The sequence below is a fragment of the Sprattus sprattus genome (assembly GCF_963457725.1).
Source record: "Sprattus sprattus genome assembly, chromosome: 6".
NCBI classification, from domain to species: Eukaryota; Metazoa; Chordata; class Actinopteri; order Clupeiformes; family Clupeidae; genus Sprattus; species Sprattus sprattus.
The window spans coordinates 9,619,569-9,640,347 of NC_137925.1; the positions used below are offsets into that span (position 1 = coordinate 9,619,569).

The 20,779-nt window shown below is 46.1% G+C and overlaps 1 protein-coding gene across 2 annotated transcripts; it reads left to right on the forward strand.

Annotated features, from left to right (window-relative positions):
• The first annotated feature begins 1,623 nt into the window (after positions 1–1,623).
• csnk1db (casein kinase 1, delta b) lies at positions 1,624–20,071 on the forward strand. Of its 2 annotated transcripts, none has more exons than XM_080841289.1 (10): positions 1,624–2,072; positions 7,326–7,436; positions 9,669–9,817; positions 10,129–10,357; positions 15,808–15,978; positions 16,142–16,290; positions 16,640–16,805; positions 17,171–17,313; positions 18,173–18,231; positions 18,368–20,071. In XM_080841289.1, exons 1-9 carry the CDS (start codon positions 1,997–1,999, stop codon positions 18,203–18,205), a joined length of 1,227 nt encoding a protein of 408 aa, XP_080697415.1. In that variant the 5' UTR covers positions 1,624–1,996; the 3' UTR covers positions 18,206–18,231; positions 18,368–20,071. The 2 variants fall into 2 exon arrangements, with proteins under 2 accessions (XP_080697415.1, XP_080697414.1); XM_080841288.1 differs by having other exon boundaries at positions 18,178–18,231.
• The last annotated feature ends 708 nt before the right edge of the window (positions 20,072–20,779 follow it).

Here is a 20,779-nt window from a genome sequence, read left to right on the forward strand (position 1 = left end):
TGTCATTATTCTCTCTCTCTCTAATATCGTATGAGAGTAAAGGCCTATCTTAGCTCTCTCACGGTGGCCTATTTTGTAAAGTTGGTCGCGTCTGCAGTGCAGCGCTTTCTAGCAAAGCGGCTCAGTGGCGCGTTGGTGTGCATGTGCTACAGCTATTACGCAATCCATTCAAAACAGCACGGCCACGTGCAGCAGCCAAACACCGTCACGATTGGTTGACATCTGACCAATCACAGGTCTCAAATCTGTTTCAGCGTTTTGGTGGGCGTGTTCAGGGCGGGTGGGAACAAAATATAACTACCGAATCCGGTGGGAGGCTGAGAGTTGTAAACACTTTCAGAAAAGTATGAAGTCCGGTTTTCTCTACAGTTCTTCATAACTGATTACAGATGTGTGAGCCATAATCTCCTGATCTAATGTTTCATTTGACAAAATCGCATAATTTTTTTTCCATATTGACAAACAAAAACATCTTCAAATATGTCACATCATTTGACAATGACATGCAGTTCAGAGACCTTGTGGACCTTCTCAGTCTAGTCTTCTGTCATTAAAGTCCCACACAAACACACTGTCTCTCTCTCTCTCACACACACACACACACACACACACAGACACACACACACACACACACACACACACACACACACACACACACACACACACACACACACACACACACACACACACACACACACACACACACACACACACACACACACACACACAAAGACACACCCTTGTGCATGGACCTTCTCAGTCTGGTCTTCTGTCATGGAGGTCCCAGATTTCAAATCAAAATTAATCATGATGATTTCATTTCAGGCTGGCCTAGTGAGTGTGGTGACCCAAAAAGAGCACACACACACACACACACACACACACACACACACACACACACACACACACACACACACACACACACACACACACACACACACACACACACACACACACACACTGCTTTTGGTTACTGTAACTCATTTGTCAGTAAAACTGTCAGCTGCATTTAATAGCCATCATATCATGCCTGGAGCAGATACAGGAGGTTGTGTTAGTTTTGTAGTCTACCCTATCTAATCCGTTAAAACAGACCCACACACACACACACACACACACACACACACACACACACACACACACACACACACACACACACACACACACAATGAACACCTCATGCCCGGAGCAGATGCAGGAGGTTGTGTTGGTGATAGTCTACCCTATCTGATCTGTTAAAACAGACTGCTGGCATAGCCTAAGAGCACCAGTGCAATACAATAATATTCACGTTATGTTTTGCCATATTCATTCTAGCATGGCGACAAAGATAGCATTTTTCTGTTGGTGTGCCCTTCCTTTTTGTTTCCCCTTCTCACCTAAATGTATGCCTCCATATGTTTGCCGTCAGCTCATGTGGATGTGAGATTGCTCTACACATGTAACTGTGTTAGTATTAATTAAATTGAGACTAGACTAGACTTGTCAACTGAAGCATCACCAGAGACTTTGCCATCACACACAGCCCTAACTAGATCCCTCCCATTTACGCAGTTACTAGAGGAAGTGATGTCATAGTAATAGTGCGTACTGTTCCATTGTGGACAGGATTGGAACTCTATCCTTTACTAGACATAGGTGGATACCAGGGTAGGTCTCGTCAAAATCCGTCGCCATCCTCGGAAAAAGAATTAGTGATGACCTCTAAAATACGAGGATCATAATATAGACATTACAACTTTTCACCCGAGACCAATATTACGGATTTTGAGCGAACCGTCCCTTAGAAAAGCAATGGTGACAGTTGGTCTGTTTAGGAAGGAGCCGAATTCTCTTCTGGGAGTCGGGGGGGTGGGGGGAATGTAAGATACGGTCTACCAGCCAGTTAGTTACACAGCCTAGTAAGGTTAAAATACAAGGTGACAAACGAAGTTTGATATTTTTATTGTATTTCTTAATACAAGGGCCGTAAGGTACACACAGTGCTAAAAACAGAATGGAGCTAAGGGTCGGAAACCGATACAGACTGGGTAGGAAAATTGGAAGTGGATCATTTGGAGACATCTACTTGGGTGAGTAAAACTGAACACCATGTTTAAGTTGAACAATATGTAAGTGGTCGTGTTGTTAACCTTGCTCAGTTGTCTATCCACTGTACACGGTATTGCCAGTAATCTAACATTGACAGCCCGGGGATGAGGCTGTTCATCCTAACATAGACAGCAATGCTAGCCAGCTAGTTTTGGCAGATTACTCCACTGTCCTGTCACAGGCTAGCTGTGAATGTCACATATTGCCTCTCAACATCAGACGGTAGCTAAAGACCGCAAACTACAGAGCTGTAAAGATTTTAGATGATAGGCTGGCGAAATGATTGTGTCAAAGAAGTGAATTGGAAGCTACCAAAAGCCATCCGTCAGTCAATGTTAACATGACGTTAGCATAATGCTGCTTGTTCTTGGAGTGATAACGGCGGCTGAATAGATCACTGTCTAGATTTGAGAACTAGGCTGTCTGGGGACATTTGAAAGCTTGACAGCAGAGTTTTATCTGTCTTTCGAGCAGGGACTGTGCTTCCAGCGTAGCGTTAGTTCACATAAACTCTATTAGTCGTGTAGTGCCAATATATTCACAGACATCAGCCCTCGACAAACACCCAACCATATTCTCATTCTTGGACTGTATAGGGAACGTGCCTCCATCTCACGGCACAATCTGGGAATAGTGTCTGCAAAAGGATGGCATTTGAAGTCGTTCCTGTAAAGTGTGTCACCATGACGATAGCCTACATGCTGCTGAAGTCAGCTGATGGGAAGTACTGAGGCTGTTCCTACTTCAGTGCTCTCAGTAAGGCTGTAGTGTGTGTGTGTGTGTGTGTGTGTGTGATGCTCTCAGTAAGGCTGTAGTATGGTGTGTGTGATGCTCTCAGTAAGGCTGTAGTATGGTGTGTGTGATGCTCTCAGTGTGTGTGTGTGTGTGTGTGTGTGTGTGTGTGATGCTCTCAGTAAGGCCGTAGTATTGTGTGTGTGTGATGCTCTCAGTATGGCTGTAGTGTGTGTGTGTGTGTGATGCTTTCAGTAAGGCTGTAGTGTATGTGTGTGTGTGTGTGTGTGTGTGTGTGATGCTCTCAGTAAGGCTGTAGTGTGTGCGTGTGTGTGTGTGTGTGTGTGTGTGTGTGTGTGTGATGCTTTTAGTAAGGCTGTAGTATTGTGTGCATGTGATGGTCTCAGTATGACTGTAGTGTGTGTGTGTGTGTGTGTGTGTGTGTGTGTGTGTGTGTGTGTGTGATACTTTCAGTAAGGTTGTAGTGTGTGTGTGTGTGTGTGTGTGTGTGTGATACTCTCAGTAAGGCTGTAGTGTGTGTGTGTGTGGTGATCTCAGTGAGGCTATAGTGTGTGTGTGTGTGTGTGATGTTTAGGGTCCTTCTCTGCTTCATTTTAGGGTCTTTCTCTGCTTCACACTCTCCGACCGTCACCTGGGGTTGCCACGGGCGTGTGTGTTGCCTTACTAAGCTAAGACTTCACACTGCTGTAATAACACACTCCTTTTACATAACACTTGTGTTACAGACTGAATATTTGTGTGTGTGTGTGTGTGTGATAGGGGTGGGAATCTCTTGGCACCTCACGATTCGAATCCGATTCAGAGGTCAACGATTCGATTCTAAACCCATTATCATATCATAAAAAAAATCATAAAACGATTATCGATGGATTTCGATTTTGAAACGTTTGAGTTTGCTACTCAGAGGTTGCTAATCACTCCCTACTTTATTTGATCATTAAAGAAAATCAATAGATGAATTACCTTTTTATAAAAGAAAAAAAATCTTTGTCACAAATATGACTTTCTATCGACAATGCAATAACCAATGCAGCTTGCATTTCAACACAATATGGAAGAAGCCTAGGTAAAATGTAAATACATTCATTTTTCTTTTAAATTATTAAAGAAAAAGCTGCTCTTAGTTAATGATAAGAATAAGACTTCTTCAAACACAAAATGCCACTTTTATTTTAGATAATAAGCAGCATGACCCTGAGAAAGAAAATAATGCTACACAATAATATGCTACTTTATGGTGCTTGCATTTTAAAGGTGCTTCATTTCCAGTTAATAACTGGTGGAGGCTCATGGAATATGCAAGTTCTCATATTCATGTGACTAACATTAAATTGAAGGCAATATTCCTACCCAATCATTAGGCTAACGTAGAGCTAACTGCATCTCGCACTGTATAAATAGCAAAACACAACTTGGACCAACAAAATAACATATATACAAAGTTCTCAAAGCACAGAAACGAGGCAGTGTCTCTACATTATGGCACACAAAACAAAAGTTGCCAGAGAAAAGGGGGTGAAATGTGTTAACATATGATGAAGTTATGAAGTGTTGTGATCTGACAAAGTAAACAAGCTTATGCAATATGCAAGTTCTTGTGTAAGAACAGGAGCTGGTCTACATGCTCTGGTGTGAGTGTGCTCCGCTGGGCAGTCACAATATCCCCTGCAGTAGAGAACACTCTTTCTGCAGAGACACTGGTGGCCGGAATACAAAAGTATCGGTTGCCAAACTTGGAAAGCAGGGGATGCATAATCTCATTTTTCCTCCACCAGCTGAGAGGGTCCTCAGAGAGAGGAATTGGTGGAGCACCACGGAACTTGGTAACCTCCTCCTCCTTAGCTTGAGCATAGGCAGAGATGGGCTGCTGAGCTGTTGCACTAGAGAAGGTATTCCCCAGCAGATTCTTCGACAAAGAGGATGGGGCTCTGAAGTCTTAGCTGAGTGAGGCAACACACACGACCGTGGCAACCCCCATGACGGTCGAAGAGTGTCCCCACCTGACACACACATACAGATGAAGCAGAGAAGGACCCTAAATATCACACACACACACACACTACACAGATGGGGCTCTTCTCTTGGCAGGGGAGGAGCTTTGGTTCTGCTCCTCTGTAGGGTGGGTGTGGCCCTATGTGTTATGTTTGACTTCATATTCTGCCACTCTTACCTGTTGCTGTAGGTAAACACAATAAGAACAGATCACCACAGTAGCCTCATTTTACATTGCCATATAATGTAATTATCTCCAAACTAACCATATAAGAAATAATAAAAAAAATGAAATAAAACAAGTCAAACCATAAATTAGGTTACTGTTCAATATCTGTTCAATATTGTGTTTTGTGCCTCTAATTCACATCTTTCATATCATTCCGAAAGTGGTCCGGTCATTTAACGTAACAGACTTTTTGTAATTTGAAGTCAGCAAGTAATGGGTTTCTACGCAACGCCTGGAACTTAAAAGTTCTGTTTGCTTGAATAACTATTTATTTCTTAGCGGAAATCAGAAAACGGCAACTAAATCATTAAAATGAGGTATTTTGGAGGAATGTCTTTTATCGTTTTGGCAAGTAACCGTATAACATGCGGGATAATGTATTGTCCGTCGTATGCTGCGCGTCGGGGTGCTGTTCGCCCCATCGGGATTTATTTTTGGATAATGACCTCCGGACAATACATGAGCCCGTATTATGCATTAAGTTGGCCAGCCTAAAATCTTACAATAATGCTACATACAATAAAATTAAATGTACCTCAAGTGATGCAGCTTCAGCAACAACTCTTCCAAATGTTTCCACTATATCCTCTTCAGAAAGGAAAGGCAGTCCCTTGAATCTCGGGTCTAGAGCAGAAGCTGAACGAAGTGTTCTTCTCTCTAGGTCAGACGTGCACCTTTTGCTGAGGTCCTCATTGATGGCCTTCTTTATATCGCGGGAAATTGATGACTCTGCAATGTTGCCCGTCGTTTCCTGGCAGAGTTGAGCTTGCAGTGGGGCAATCAAACACACAGTGGGGCTACTCTCTGATATAAGCGTAGTAGCATCCTTCATTGGCTTGAGCGCGTTAACTAAATGCCCTGCATTGGAGACATCGGTCTCATTGACAGTACAGAGATCAGATTCTCCTTTCCTCACCTGGGGAGAGAGTAAAGTGGCGCGGATAGCAGGCTGCTGTTTCCAAAAAACAATCCACCATTTCAAAGGCACTGTTCCATCTGTAGCTGACGTCTGTTATGAGTTTGTGGCATGGCAGACCCAGCAGCTTCTGCTTTTCTCCTAACTCGTATGCGCCGACAGTGCTCCGGTGGAAAAACGAAACAATTCTTCTAATCCTAGCCAGGAGCCCTGACACAGACGGTGCCTGTTCTATCGCCAGTGCCTGTTCTATCGTCATCTGGCTGCCGGGTCTTCCATCAGGAACGGGTCCCTTTTTACCTCCCAACTCTGGGTGGTGTCGTGAAATGTGGTTATTCAGATTCGTTGTATTTATTTTTTTTTACTTCTACAGACCTTACAGATGGTGTAAGTCTTGTCCAGCTTGCCCTCAATCTCGTAAAATCCAAAATGCTGCCAAACGGCAGCTTTTTAAGTAGTGCATACGTCTACATATACGTATACGTCTAGGGCTTTCCATGGCAGACATTTTGGTGCCGCTTAAACTTTTGTTTATAAAATTCAACATGTGCGTTTAGTGCGCTTGGTGCGCATGCGTGTATAGCAGAGCATCAGCAGGCCAGAGAGGAGAGTTTTCTGTTGTGTTCTGCAGCGGGCGAACAGAATGTTACAGCAGGCGAACTAATTTCATTTACGATTATGAACTTTTCTGAATCGAGAACAAATCGTTCTAGAGAGAATCGAGAAAAATCGACCCCACCCCTACTACAAACGTTTTTGAACATTCTGAAGAGCCATATAATAAACCGTGATATATATCATAACCGTGTTATAAAATTACACATACAGTTATAGAATATTTTGGTCATGTCGCCCACCACGTGTGTGTGTGTGTGTGTGTGTGTACACATGCCTGTGTGTGTTTTGCGTGTGTGAGAAAGAAGGCAACCGTTCACTCAATGTGTGTGTGTGTGTGTTTGTCTGTGTGTGTGGACGCAAGGCAAGTTGTTTACCAAAGAGTCAAGGCGTGTAAGATTACATTTCTTCAGATTGGCACTTCAGATTGGCGTGCATGCATGCGTGGCCTGTGTTTCCTCAGAGCAGAGCTTTAAAGCAGAAGTTAGGTGCCCATGACTTCCTAATAGACTTTTCTGAAATTCAGTTATATTTGCTAATTCCCAACGACTTTTTAATTCTAATGCAAGCTGGCTCAAGTTTACAAACCCTTCCCTTTACAAACACACACACACACATATGAACGCAGAGCGTTAGCATCTTAATGTGGACTGTTCTGCTGTGTGATAGGACAGTTTTGAATGTGATTGCCTTCTGATTGGCTAACGTGCATCTCCTCCCGCCCACCAGGCACGGACATCTCAGTGGGAGAGGAAGTGGCCATCAAGCTGGAATGTGTGAAGACTAAACACCCACAGCTCCACATCGAGAGCAAGATCTACAAGATGATGCAGGGCGGAGGTGAGTGTTTGTGTGTGTGTGTGTGTGTGTGTGTGTGTGTGTGTGTGGTGAGGTTTGTGTGTGTGTGTGTGTGTGTGGGTGGGTGGGTGGGTGTGGGTATGGGTGAGGTGACCTCATCAGGGTTCTATTGGAGACATGTGACCTCATCAGGGTTCTATTGGAGACATGTGACCTCATCGGGGTACTATTGGAGACATGTGACCTCATCAGGGTTCTATTGGAGACATGTGACCTCATCGGGGTACTATTGGAGACATGTGACCTCATCAGGGTACTATTGGAGACATGTGACCTTTGACCTCTCATCAGGGTACTAATGGAGACATGTGACATGTGACCTCATCAGGGTACTAATGGAGCCCAAGATGGAAAGTTCGGTCTCCAAAGTGTGTTATTCCTATATTGTTGAAAGATAGTTATTCCTGTTGTGTTCAAAGAGCAAGTGATTTATTTTTTTGTTAATTTGATGAATCCTCGTGTGCTCAATGTTAGAGCCATCTTTGAGGAATTCCTCCCAAACGTTGCATGTTCATTTCATGAAGACCTGCAATGGAACAATGTGTGAGACCGAACAGGTGATTGACTCCCTGACCCTCTGAAAGATCTGCTGTTGTTGTGTGAGGTACTCACTACCACTTTAAAGATCTGTGGTAGTGTGAGCTACTCACCACCGCTTTCTGTGTGTGTGTGTGTGTGTGTGTGTGTGTGTGTGTGTGTGTGAATGTGTGTGTGTGTGTGTTTGTGTAAATGGTCACATGGAGGATGGGAGCTCTGGCAGTGATGTGTATCCCATAGGGCAAATTGAGCAGACGTTAAAAAAAAACGCGCCAGAGTTTTCATGTGTGTGTAACACTGGGGATTGTGTGTGTGTGAGTGTAACACTGGGGATTGCTCATCCTCTGACGTCGGTTAAGTGTCATCCTGCCGCCACTCCACACCCCCAGGGGCCCTCAGCGTGCTCACCAGAGAAAGCACAACCATATATGGTCAAACAAGGAAGTGAGATCGACTACACTCACTGTTGAGCCCATCGCTAACCCGTTTGTGTTCAAGCTAGAACCGAGGTTCCACTTATCTTTTAGTTGTTTATGTATGTTCACACCTAAGCTAGAACCATGGTTCTAATTCCCAAAGTACTTTCCCAGTCCTAATCCTAGACCCTTAAGTTGAGTTAGTCCATCTACGTTGATCAGTAGGAAGCGTTCTGTAGCTGCAGTGGCGAAACGGATGGCGGCAGGATTGGGTCTATCAGTAGTTTGCCCTGGTGGTCAGTAGTAGTAACAGCACTGTGTCTGACTACAGTACCGCTGTGGTGATGGAGGAGCTGCTCAGCAAAGCTGTATCCCGCCCACCAGTCAAGTTTGGCTGAGCCACCAGCACCTAAAGCCATTGGGGACCCACCTGCCAGTCAGCCCGTCTCTCAGCCAGTCAAGTTTGGCCAGTAGGAGTGCTATAGGCTGGAACAGCCTGCCTGCCAGTAAGCCGAGCCGTTTCCCAAAGTCAAGGAAGGATCTTTAACGGTTGCATTTCAAGGATGCTACGCCATTGAATCCCGCCAAAAGACTGTTCTGATGTCTAGAATCCTTTGTCCAAGTTCTTTGTTCAGAGAATTTACAAGAATGCAGTTGGCATATCCTCCAGTAATCCTTTGCGCACACTACAGCACAGTCCAGCACTAGGTAGAGATATGAGAGTTTAGCACTAGCTGAAGATATGAGAGTTTAGCACTAGCTGGAGATATGAGAGTTTAGCACTAGCTGGAGATATGAGAGACCAGCACTAGCTGTAGAGGTAGCTGCCTGTTTCTACATGTCTTGGAATGTCTGAGGAAATCACAGCCAAACTCAGTCCACAGGAGAACATTTAATATAGAGTTGTTGCTACAAACCGTATTTGTTTTATGTGTAGAATATATAAATGTATGTGAGGTCATTATTTTTAAAATGCCTCTCGCTTGTCTTCTCTCTTCCTAACTCCTTTCTCTCACTGTCTTTTCCTCCCCCCCCCCTCTCCTCCCCTACTCTCCTCCCTCCCCTCCTATTCACTTGCCTCCTCTCCTCCCTTTCCTCCTCCCCCCCCCCCCCTCCTCCCCTACTCTCCTCCCCTCCCCTCCTCTCTCCTCTCCCCTCCCCCTCTCTCCTCCTCTCTCCACCCTCCCCTCCTCTCCTCCTCTCTCCTCCCCTCCTCTCTCCTCCCCACTCCGCTCCTCTCTCCTCCTGTCTCCCCCCCCAGTGGGCATCCCCACTATAAAGTGGTGTGGTGCGGAGGGTGACTATAATGTGATGGTGATGGAGCTCCTGGGTCCCAGCCTGGAGGACCTCTTCAACTTCTGCTCCCGCAAGTTCAGCCTGAAGACCGTGCTGCTGCTCGCAGACCAGATGGTAGGGTGGCCTCTCCATCTCTCTCTCGCACACACACACACACACACACACACACACACACACGCACGTACGTACAGAACACACACACACACACAAACACAATTGAATTAGTGTTTAAGTGTGCTACATCCACTCCAAGAATTTCAAACACAAACACAGTTTTGTAACAGTGTGTGCTACATGTCTGTTCTCAGATCAGTTGGTTTGAGTACATCCACTCCAAGAACTGCTCAAACACACACACACACACACACACACACACACACACACACAGAGTTTAATAACTGTGTGTGCTACATGTCTGTTCTCAGATCAGTCGGATCGAGTACATCCACTCCAAGAACTTCATCCACAGAGACGTGAAGCCTGATAACTTCCTCATGGGCCTGGGGAAGAAGGGCAACCTGGTGTACATCATCGACTTCGGCCTGGCCAAGAAGTACCGCGACGCCCGCACCCACCAGCACATCCCCTACAGGGAGAACAAGAACCTCACCGGAACCGCCCGCTACGCCTCCATAAACACACACCTGGGCATCGGTAAACACACACACACACACACACACACACACACACACACACACACACACACACACACACACACACACACACACACACACCCACCCACCCCCCCCCCCACACACACACACACACCCATCAGCACATCCCCTACCAGGAGAACAAGAACCTCGATGGAACACACACCTGGGCATCAGTGCAAAGGCACAGGCACAGGCACCGGCAGAAACTTTTTGGAACCACACGTGACGCCTCCATCAAAACACACATATCAATTTAACACTCATATTTTCTGTTTATTTAAGATGTGAATTTTTTTTTTTTGGGGAGAATTTCATTTCCAGTATGTTGGAGCCATTTCGGCTGCTTATGATTTATTTGTGATATTTATATTGTTTGGTAATTTCTGTTATTTCGGAATATTGTAAGTATCGCGATCTAGACCCAGATATGATGTTTGGTGTAGCCTGTGTCACAGGGTGCTTAGTGTTGGGCACTGATTGAGTGTCTAAGCCCCGCCCTTTTTGGTGATTCACCTTTACTTACAGGTAACAGGTGGTGGGTTGTTGGAATGAGTTGGCGGGTGTAGTAGGACACAGTTTTTGACCGTGGTCGTGATCGTGTTTATTGTGTAAACCCTAAGCTATATAATAAAATCTGAAACTCGAAAGTCACGCGTTCTGAACAGCTTTCTACATTCGTCAAAGTGGATCCGTGCGAAATCGCGTTGGATGCCACAATATAAGTCAAAAACTATCCGAATCAATCAACAAGCCTCCGTGTCAGTCTGTGGATTTGAGCCAAGGAAACTTTCGCAAACAAAGGACTTTGCCTGTTTTGGATTGCCGATACAAAGACAACGCATTAGAAGGATTGTTTGACGCATCCTACAGCAGTCCGTGAGTAAAAAGTTTGTTACGGAGAAATTCAAACCACAGCCAACTATTGCGAAGGAGATTGTAAATATTGTCTTGACAAACTGACTGCAAATGCTGAAAATATATCGCTGAAAGTAACGACAAATAATAACTAAAACGGAGTTAAATCTAACTGTGGAACTTTAACCTGGAAAAAGGACGTGGATTGGAAAAATGAAGCAGCTTAAGGAATTAATTGCGTCCCGACGTGCAAAGCTGGGAATATGCACGAGAAAAATGAATGAAACAAAGGTTCTTTTTGATGGACACTCAAGTGTTGAAATAATAAGCGAGAGCATTGCTGCGTTAAAATGTGCAATGAGTGGATTTAAGGAGGCGCACGCATCCGTTCAAGCTTTGATGTCCGAGGAAGAGAAGGAGAAGGATCATAGTGAATGGTATGAACCTAAAATATATGACTTTGAAAGCTACGTAAATCATATGGATGAGTGGACACATTCTAAAGTAGAACCACAACGATTGGATTTACAAACAGAAACCGCTCTACAGAGTGAAATTACTCCGGGAGACAGTGCGTCTAAGATTGGATCAAAGGCCTCCTCCACCTCTCTCTCATCCATGCGCGCACAAGCAGCTGCGGAGAAAGCAGCCCTTGCGGCCAGTGCAGCAGGGCTACAGCAAAAGCACGCTCTCGAACTTGAGCAAGCGCAACTCCAAACCAGAATGGAGATGATCGATATTCAAACTAAGATGGCTGCAGCTGATGCGAAATTGAAAGTTTTAGAAAGTTACGATTCAAGTGTTCACCTTCAATCCACTAGTGACTTTACTTCACACATTCCAGGTGACGGAATGAATGCCTATTTGGAAAGCTATGTTGAGAAGTCTCCAGCTGAATTCACAGGACTGGGTGCTGTCCCTAAAACACCTCTCCAGAGAATTATTGAAGAGGCACCAAAAACAATTTATCTCAATACTGGATTAAAGGTTCAAACACAAGCACAAGCACAGACTTCAACAACCGTTAATGTGGACCAGCCAGCAAGGATTCGTACTCGGATAGAACATGAACATGTGACCCCCCCTCTCGATCTGCAGCCTGGACTGCCACACAGTCCACTAAACACACAGAATTATCTTGCTAATTTAATAATTCAACAACAAAGACAAGCCTCTCTGCCAATAAGAGAAATACCTGTTTTTAATGGTGATCTTTTAAGCTACCGTCCATTTATTCAGGCTTTTGAACATTGTGTGGAAAGAAAAACAGACAGTGACCTCGACCGTCTTTATTTCCTGGAGCAATACACATCCGGTCAGCCAAGAGAGCTTGTTCGTAGCTGTTTACATATGGATGCAAATTATGGATATGTGGAAGCTAAGCATCTGCTGAATGCTCACTTTGGAGATCCGTATCGCCTCACAAATGCCTACATTGAGAAGGCCCTGGCATGGAATGTCATTAGAGCTGAGGACGGAAAAGAGCTGCACAGCTATGCCCTGTATTTAAGAAGCTGTTGTAACGTAGCCAGAGACTTGTCGGAGATGTCTGAGCTTGACACCCCATCCAACTTAAAGCTGATCCTGTCAAAATTACCATTCAAGCTACAGGAAAGCTGGAGAGTCAAAGCATGGAACATACAGGAAGACACACAGAGAAGAGCAAGATTTTATCATGTTGTGGAATTTGTGGAAAGGCAGTCAAGAATGTTGTTAGACCCAGTGTTCGGCTCTCTCCAACAGTCACCTGCTAGAAGCATAAAAACACCTGAACAGAGAGGCATGGTGAGCAGGAAAAGCTTTGCTACCACAATTGCTCCAGTAGTAACACATGCGCCGCTGAGTGAGGAAAGAACAAGAGAACCAGAGAACCTCTCAAGAGTGGCGTTTACAAAGCCATGCATCTTCTGTAAAGGAGACCACTTCATTGAATCCTGCCACCAGATTGCAGGAAAGCAACATAACGAAAAGATTCAGTTCTTAAAAGAAAATGGAATGTGCTTTGCTTGTCTTGTCAAAGGTCACACAAGTAGCGCATGCAAGAAACGTCTAATCTGCCAAACATGTCAGAAAAAACACCCGACAATCCTGCATATCCATCAGCAACAACCCTCAATCCAAAGGCCTTTTGCATGTCAGGGCCAGGCTGACCATGTGGAGCAGTCCACCATCCCCGAAGCTATTAGCAGTAATTCTGTTGCTGTTGCAATGACTACGAAGCATACTGGGGCCGGTGTGTCTGACTGCAAGCTTGCCATTGTGCCTGTGAAGGTAAAGAGTGTGAAAAGCAACCAATTCATACAAACCTACGCATTCCTCGATCCTGGAAGCAATGCATGCTTCTGCACAGAGAAGCTGATGGAAGATCTGCATGTTGAGGGCAGAAGAACTGAAATCCTACTACGAACAATGGGACAAGAAAGAGTTGTGAATACTTACCATGTGAATGGATTAGAGGTGAGCAGCATTGATGGAACAGACTTTATGCACTTACCTGAAGTATTCACGCAATCCAGAATCCCAGTGAGCCATGAGAACATTGTTGCACAGAAGGACTTGCAGAAGTGGCCATACTTAAAAGAAGTTCAACTTGCAGCCATTAAAGCAGATATAGGTCTACTTATCGGCGCCAATGCCCCATGGGCACTGGAGCCTTGGAGAGTCATTCACAGCCAAGGAGACGGGCCTTATGCTGTCAAAACCCACTTAGGATGGATCATCAACGGCCCATTGAGTGGTGGTGCACTTACGGATGAACGTGGTCGACCGTGTGTCTCTTCCAACAGAATCTCTGTGGCAAGATTAGAAGAACTGCCGGTCAAGCAGTACAACCTGGACTTCCTGAAAAAGGCTCGTGATAAGCAACCCGAACTGTCCTTTGAAGACAGCGCCTTAGAAGAAATTGCAGATGTCAACCTGGAGAAGAGGGAGCTGCCAATAGAGCGCGCTCTTGGTGTGCAGTCGAACGTTTCGTCAGACACCTTTTGTTTTAATCTCTCTCTAAAACAGCAGCCTTACCCACAGCGGGGCATACTCTCAGTCGCTAACTTTGTTTTCGATCCTCTTGGATTTCTTGCACCTATGGTCCTTCCAGTAAAGAGGATAATGCAAGAATTCTGCCGAGGAAGCTATGGATGGGACTCAGAGACTCCGCCCGCCGTTGCCAAGAGATGGGAGACATGGATCAGTGGTCTGGACCAGTTGACCAGCCTAAACATCAGAAGATGTCCGCATCAGAAGGCTGCAGCACTCGCTCACCAACAGTCTGAGGTATCTGGAAAAGACCCAAAGGTACAGACACAGGAACATCTGTCTGTTGAAAATCTCGCACCTGCTGAAGAGACCCTCTTGCCCTGTTTCCGGGAGGAGATCTCAGCACTGAAAGCAGGAAAGATTGTTAAAACTAAGAACAAACTTTTAACCCTCAACCCTTATCTCCAGGAAGGAGTACTGAGAGTAGGTGGAAGACTGAGTAGGATGGCACTACCACAAGAATCCAAGCATCTGGCCATTCTACCCAAAAAATACTTGGTCATAAAAGCCAATTCTGCCACCAGAACAATCATGAAAAATTACATATTCTGCAGAAGTTGGCACACTCCCCCTAGTGTGCAGAAGATGTCCGACTTGCTTCTCAGCTGCACACTGCTGGACCACCCTCCCTTCACCTACGTGGGCGTTGATTACTCTGGCCCAATAGAAGCAAAGAGGGGCCGGAGTGTGATGGAAAAGTACGGCGTTTTATTCACTTGCGGACATGTCAGACGAGTCAGAACAAGGAGCAACATCCTGGAAAGGCCTGTCACTATCTATGCCTTCTCCAGAGGTGTGACTTGACTTGACTCTGACTGACCCTTACGTTGACATTGACACTTAATCTTTTCTTTGCACTTTACAGGAAAAGAACATTATTTTTGGATTTTGAAAACCTTTTTTCGAAGAAGAATGAACCATTTTTCATTGGACTTTATCATGTAAAATGTATGGACTCTAACATTTAAGAATTACGAAATGCTCCATGTTTATTATTGTATAATTGTCAATTTGATGATATGGACAATTAGGGGCCGGGATGTTGGAGCCATTTCGGCTGCTTATGATTTATTTGTGATATTTATATTGTTTGGTAATTTCTGTTATTTCGGAATATTGTAAGTATCGCGATCTAGACCCAGATATGATGTTTGGTGTAGCCTGTGTCACAGGGTGCTTAGTGTTGGGCACTGATTGAGTGTCTAAGCCCCGCCCTTTTTGGTGATTCACCTTTACTTACAGGTAACAGGTGGTGGGTTGTTGGAATGAGTTGGCGGGTGTAGTAGGACACAGTTTTTGACCGTGGTCGTGATCGTGTTTATTGTGTAAACCCTAAGCTATATAATAAAATCTGAAACTCGAAAAGTCACGCGTTCTGAACAGCTTTCTACATTCGTCAAAGTGGATCCGTGCGAAATCGCGTTGGATGCCACAATACAGTATGTTCCGCCATAAACTTTAATGTTTGTATTATTTTCCGTGTGTGTGTGTGTGTGTGTGTGTGTGTGTGTGTGTGTGTGTGTGTGTGTGTGTGTGTGTATGATGCGTGTGTGTGTATAGAGCAGTCCCGGCGTGATGACCTGGAGTCTCTGGGCTACGTGCTCATGTACTTTAACCTGGGCTCGTTGCCATGGCAAGGACTCAAGGCTGCCACCAAGAGGCAAAAGTACGAGCGCATCAGCGAGAAGAAGATGAGTACGCCCATAGAGGTCCTGTGTAAGGGCTACCCCTGTAAGTACACACACACACACACACACACACACACACACACACACACACACACACACACACACGTACGAATATCTAAACCACTGTGTGTCTTGGTCACATTCTTTCGTAAATCAACTGTCTCTGTTCTGTGTGTGTGTGTGTGTGTGTGTGTGTGTCCGTCCAGCTGAGTTTGCCACCTACCTGAACTTCTGCCGCTCCCTGCGCTTTGATGACAAGCCGGACTACTCGTACCTGCGTCAGCTCTTCAGGAACCTCTTCCACAGACAGGGCTTCTCCTACGACTACGTGTTCGACTGGAACATGCTTAAATTCGTACGTCTGGGTCTAATGCTGGTTACGATGATTAACGTGTGTGTGTGTGTGTGTGTGTGTGTTCGACTGGAACATGCTTAAATTCGTACGTCTGGGTCTAATGTTGGTTACGATGATTAACGTGTGTGTGTGTGTGTGTGTGTGTGTTGACTGGAACATGCTTAAATTCGTACGTCTGGGTCTAATGCTGGTTACGATGATTAACGTGTGTGTGTGTGGGTTAGGATGGTTGTGTGTGCCTTTGTCCAAGTTATGGGGTAAAGTTGGTGAGTGTGTGTGTGTGTGTCTAATGATCTGTATACGAAAAAATGTCTGTGTGTATAATAATGAGTGTGTATGTGTGAATCAGGGGGCTAACCGCGCTGCGGAGGACACTGACCGTGAGCGTAGGGAGCGTGAGGATCGACTCAGACACGGACGCGCTCCTGGGGTGAGGGGCCTCCCTGCCGCCACGGCTAGGCCACGCCCCGCTCCGGACACACCAGCCGCTCCACTCACACCGACCTCACACACCGGTGAGACGCACAGACACTCACGCAGACACACTCACGCAGACACACTCACGCAGACACACTCACGCAGACACACTCACGCAGACACACTCACTCAGACACACTCACTCAGACACACTCACTCAGACACACTCGCGCAGACACACTGACGCAGACACACTGACGCAGACACACTGACGCAGACACACTCGCGCAGACACACTCGCGCAGACACACTCGCGCAGACACACTCGCGCAGACACACTCGCGCAGACACACACACACACCGACCTCACATACCGGTGAGACACACAGTCTACACTCAACACCACAAACACACACACACACACATCAAACCCAGTAAAAACTCACTCTCTCCCCCCCCACAGCTAACACATCTTCTCCGCGGCCGGTGACTGGTGTTGAGCGTGAGCGTAAGGTCAGCATGCGTCTCCACCGCGGGGCTCCCGTGAACGTGTCGTCATCGGACCTGACCGGTCGCCAGGATACCTCTCGCATGTCCACCTCTCAGGTACCAGCAAGCCCCTCCCACAGCGGATGACCTGACCACGCCCACACACAAACCGCCCAATCCCAGCTCTAATAAACTCTGCCTGCTTAACCAACCAATCAGATGTGTTCCAGCCTACTCTTTGATAGTGTGTGTCTGTTTATTTATGTGTGTGTGTGTGTGTGTGTGTGTGTGTGTGTGTCTCCTCTCCCTGGTTGAGTGTGTGTGTGTGTGTGTGTGTGTGTGTGTGTGTGTGTGTGTGTGTGTGTGTGTGTGTGTGTGTGTGTGTGTGTGTGTGTGTGTGTGTGTCTCGTCTCCCTGGTATAATGTGTGAGTGTGTGTGTGTGTGTGTGTCTGTCTCCACTCCCAGGTATAATGTGTGTGTGTGTGTGTGTGTCTCGTCTCCCTGGTATAATGTGTGTGTGCGTGTGTTCCTGAGCTCATGATCAACCTAACCTATGTCTGAAGCAGTTTCTGCTTTTCTTTCAACATGACCACCAACACACCACTGCCTTGCTAATGAAGAATTAGTAGAGATTAGGGTGTGTGTGTGGTTTGTGAGCTGTATGAGAAACATGCGAGTGAGTGTGTGTGTGTGTGTGTGTGTGTGTGTGTGTGTGTGTGTGTGTGTGTGTGTGTGCCTTTAACTTGAGAGGCATTGTGGTGTAGTATGTAAGCTGGCGTGTGTGTGTGTGTGTGCCATGCCTGTCCCTGTTCCTATGTGTACGCATATTTGTGTGTGTGTGCCTCTTAATGAATAGTGTTTGTGTGTGTGCCTCTTATTGAATTGTATTTGTGTGTGTGTGTGTGTACCTCTGATTTTGTGTGTGTGTGTGTGAGACTGGGAACTGTGGTGTAATGTGTTCTCTCTTCACCTTAGAATAGCATTCCCTTCGATCATCATGCCAAGTAGCAGAGCACCACGTCCTCGTCTGAAGGGTGAGTGTGTGTATGTCTCTCTCTCTCACATACGCACATAGCCCATACCAAAAACAAAAGTGTGTCACGAAAGGTTGAGAAACTTGTTTTTTAACATGTGTGTGTGTGTGTGTGTGTGTGTGTGTCCTCCCCCCAGATCCAGTATGTCTCCTATTGGCATCTGTGCAACTGCAGCGCTGAAGAGTTGAAGACCCCACCAGAACAAAGAACCAGAACCGATACCAGCTGGTTCTACTCAAACTACAAGACCACCTCAACTCCACTCCACTCCACAAGACTCCTGTCTGCTATAGGACTTGACCAGGCAATGTCCCCTCTCTCTTTCTCTCTATCTCTCTCTCTCTCTCTCTAACGCTCTCTCTCTCTCTCTCTATCTCTCTCTCTCTAACTCTCTCTCTCTCTCTCTCTCTCTATCTCTCTCTCTCTAACTCTCTCTCTCTCTCTCTCTCTCTCTTTTTTGCCAAGAATGATAACCCCTCCTGTCTCCCTCTCCTCCTCTTTTCTCCTCTTCTCTCCTCCTCTCACCTCCTGCTCTCACTGCTGCACGCCTGCTCCTTGAGTTTGGACCACACACTCACACACTCGTCCGTGTTACCTGGGTGGATTATTATGGGATGTTTTCCTCTGGACCTGTCTCTCTCTCTCGGCGGAACTCCAGCGCCGTCAGTCTGCTGTCCGTCTGACCAGCAGCACGTCTTTTATTAGATTTCCCCTTTTATCTATTTATTTACCCCCCTCCCCCGGCACCGTCTGGACCCCCCTCCTGCATGCTCAGGTCGAGGGGGGGCAGGGGCGGGGGCTTTCTACGCTGAGGACAGGAAGTGGCGTGTCTGACTGACCAACCAGGGGCCAGAGGCTCTGAAGCACCACACAGGACCCATGCTGGCTCCTCTGGGTCCCAGTTCATGCCAGTTATGGGCTTTGAGGGCAACTATGGCGCCCAGTGAAGGCTCCGTCTGCCATCTTGGCCTGCTGACCTGCCGAGCAGCACTGCCTGCCTGTCCCCTGAGCAGTGGTGTGTGTGTGTGTGTGTGTGTGTGTGGGTGTGTCTGTGTGTGTCTGTGTGTGTGTGTTTGTGTGTGTGTGTGGGTGTGTGTCTGTGTGTGTGTTTAAATCCCCAGCGCTCCTCCACCAAGCTAACTGTCTGTGTGTGTGTGTGTGAGGCCACTCCGATGAGGTGCTGGACATTATGCTTCGGCCGTACTCAACTGTCCTTAACCAGAACTAGACTGGTTTCAGAGTTGGCTCTAGACACTAACTTCACCAGACTAACTAGTCTAACTTCACCAGACTAACTAGTCTAGTTCATTAGTCTAACTTGGCTAGACTATAGCTAGCTCTGAAACTGGTTGGCCCCCAGGCTTAGGGATGTGATTGGCTGAAAGACATTCAATGTTGATGTTATGTGAAAATGTTTATGGTTTTGTGGTCAGAAGTCTGTTGGGGCAGTTGAGCTACATAGTAAGGTGTGACAGATGTGTGTCTGTGTGTGTGTGACAGGTGTGTGTGTGTGTGTGTGTGACAGGTGTGTGTGTGTGTGTATGTGACAGGTGTGTGTGTGTGTGTGTGTGTGTGTGTGATCCTGCACTGAGACAGCCTGGCACTAGGACCCTGGGATTTAAACTGAGCCGCTCTGAGACTCTTTACCCATGGGTGGGGTGCGGGGGGGGCAGGAGGGCTATTATGGACTTTTCCCTCCCCAGCCCTCTGGCCACACACACACACACAAACACACACACCACTGCTCTCCTGTAAGCTCACACAGTATGAGTCCTCTACAAGTTTGTATCACCGCCGTAATTGTGTACTTTGCAATCTGTAAATAAATGATTTACTTGTATTCCTTTTTCATATGCGTCTCTTATTCATCATGGCTCTGTATCATCTGGAATTTCAACTTGCACCACACACACACACACACACACACACACACAATCCTCCCTGGTTTTCATGTATCCCTCAGCTGGTGAGTTGTGTAAGTGTTCTAGTGAGTGTGATGACGTCTGAAGCAGGCAACACCTGCCCCCGTAAATTCAAGATTTCTGTAGGAGCCGCATTAAAGTTTATTGTAGTTTCCATGATCTATTCATTTTTGTATATTTGTATATTTATGTTGGTTAGTGTGCAGCCTCAGTGGTGAGGGTGCGGTCTTAAGATTTGCACTCGGCGGGGGCAGTGCCGGTTACGGAGAGTCAGGGGCGGTTTGGCCGACCCACTGCCAAACGGGAGAAAGAGAGATTTAATTTCTGTCAGATTCTTCCACTCGACCATATGATTTGTCTCTGAATGTCATTGTCCCATCAGGCTAAAGTCATGCTTAAAATGGTCCTGCCCCTTTTGGGGCGATTTTGGAAAGATTGAAAATTGCCCCAGACCTCAGAGACTCTCCCTTTTTTTTGTCTTTTTTTTGTCTTTTTTTAACAAAACTTACTTCACTGCGTATACGGCTTTGATCAAGTCACATTCTGTCAAGACATTCAGTGCAACAACTGATTCGCTCTTTGAAAGAAACTCTAAGTAGGCGTACTAATGAATATAAATTGACAAC

Bases quoted from the DNA above. Each gene is read 5' to 3' on its own strand.
- csnk1db (XM_080841288.1), top strand. From the start codon at position 1,997: ATGGAGCTAAGGGTCGGAAACCGATACAGACTGGGTAGGAAAATTGGA. The intron at 10,358-15,807 runs GTAAACACACAC...GTGTGTGTATAG, and splicing joins AAACACACACCTGGGCATCG to AGCAGTCCCGGCGTGATGAC. The intron at 16,806-17,170 runs GTGAGACGCACA...CCCCCCCCACAG, and splicing joins CACACCGACCTCACACACCG to CTAACACATCTTCTCCGCGG.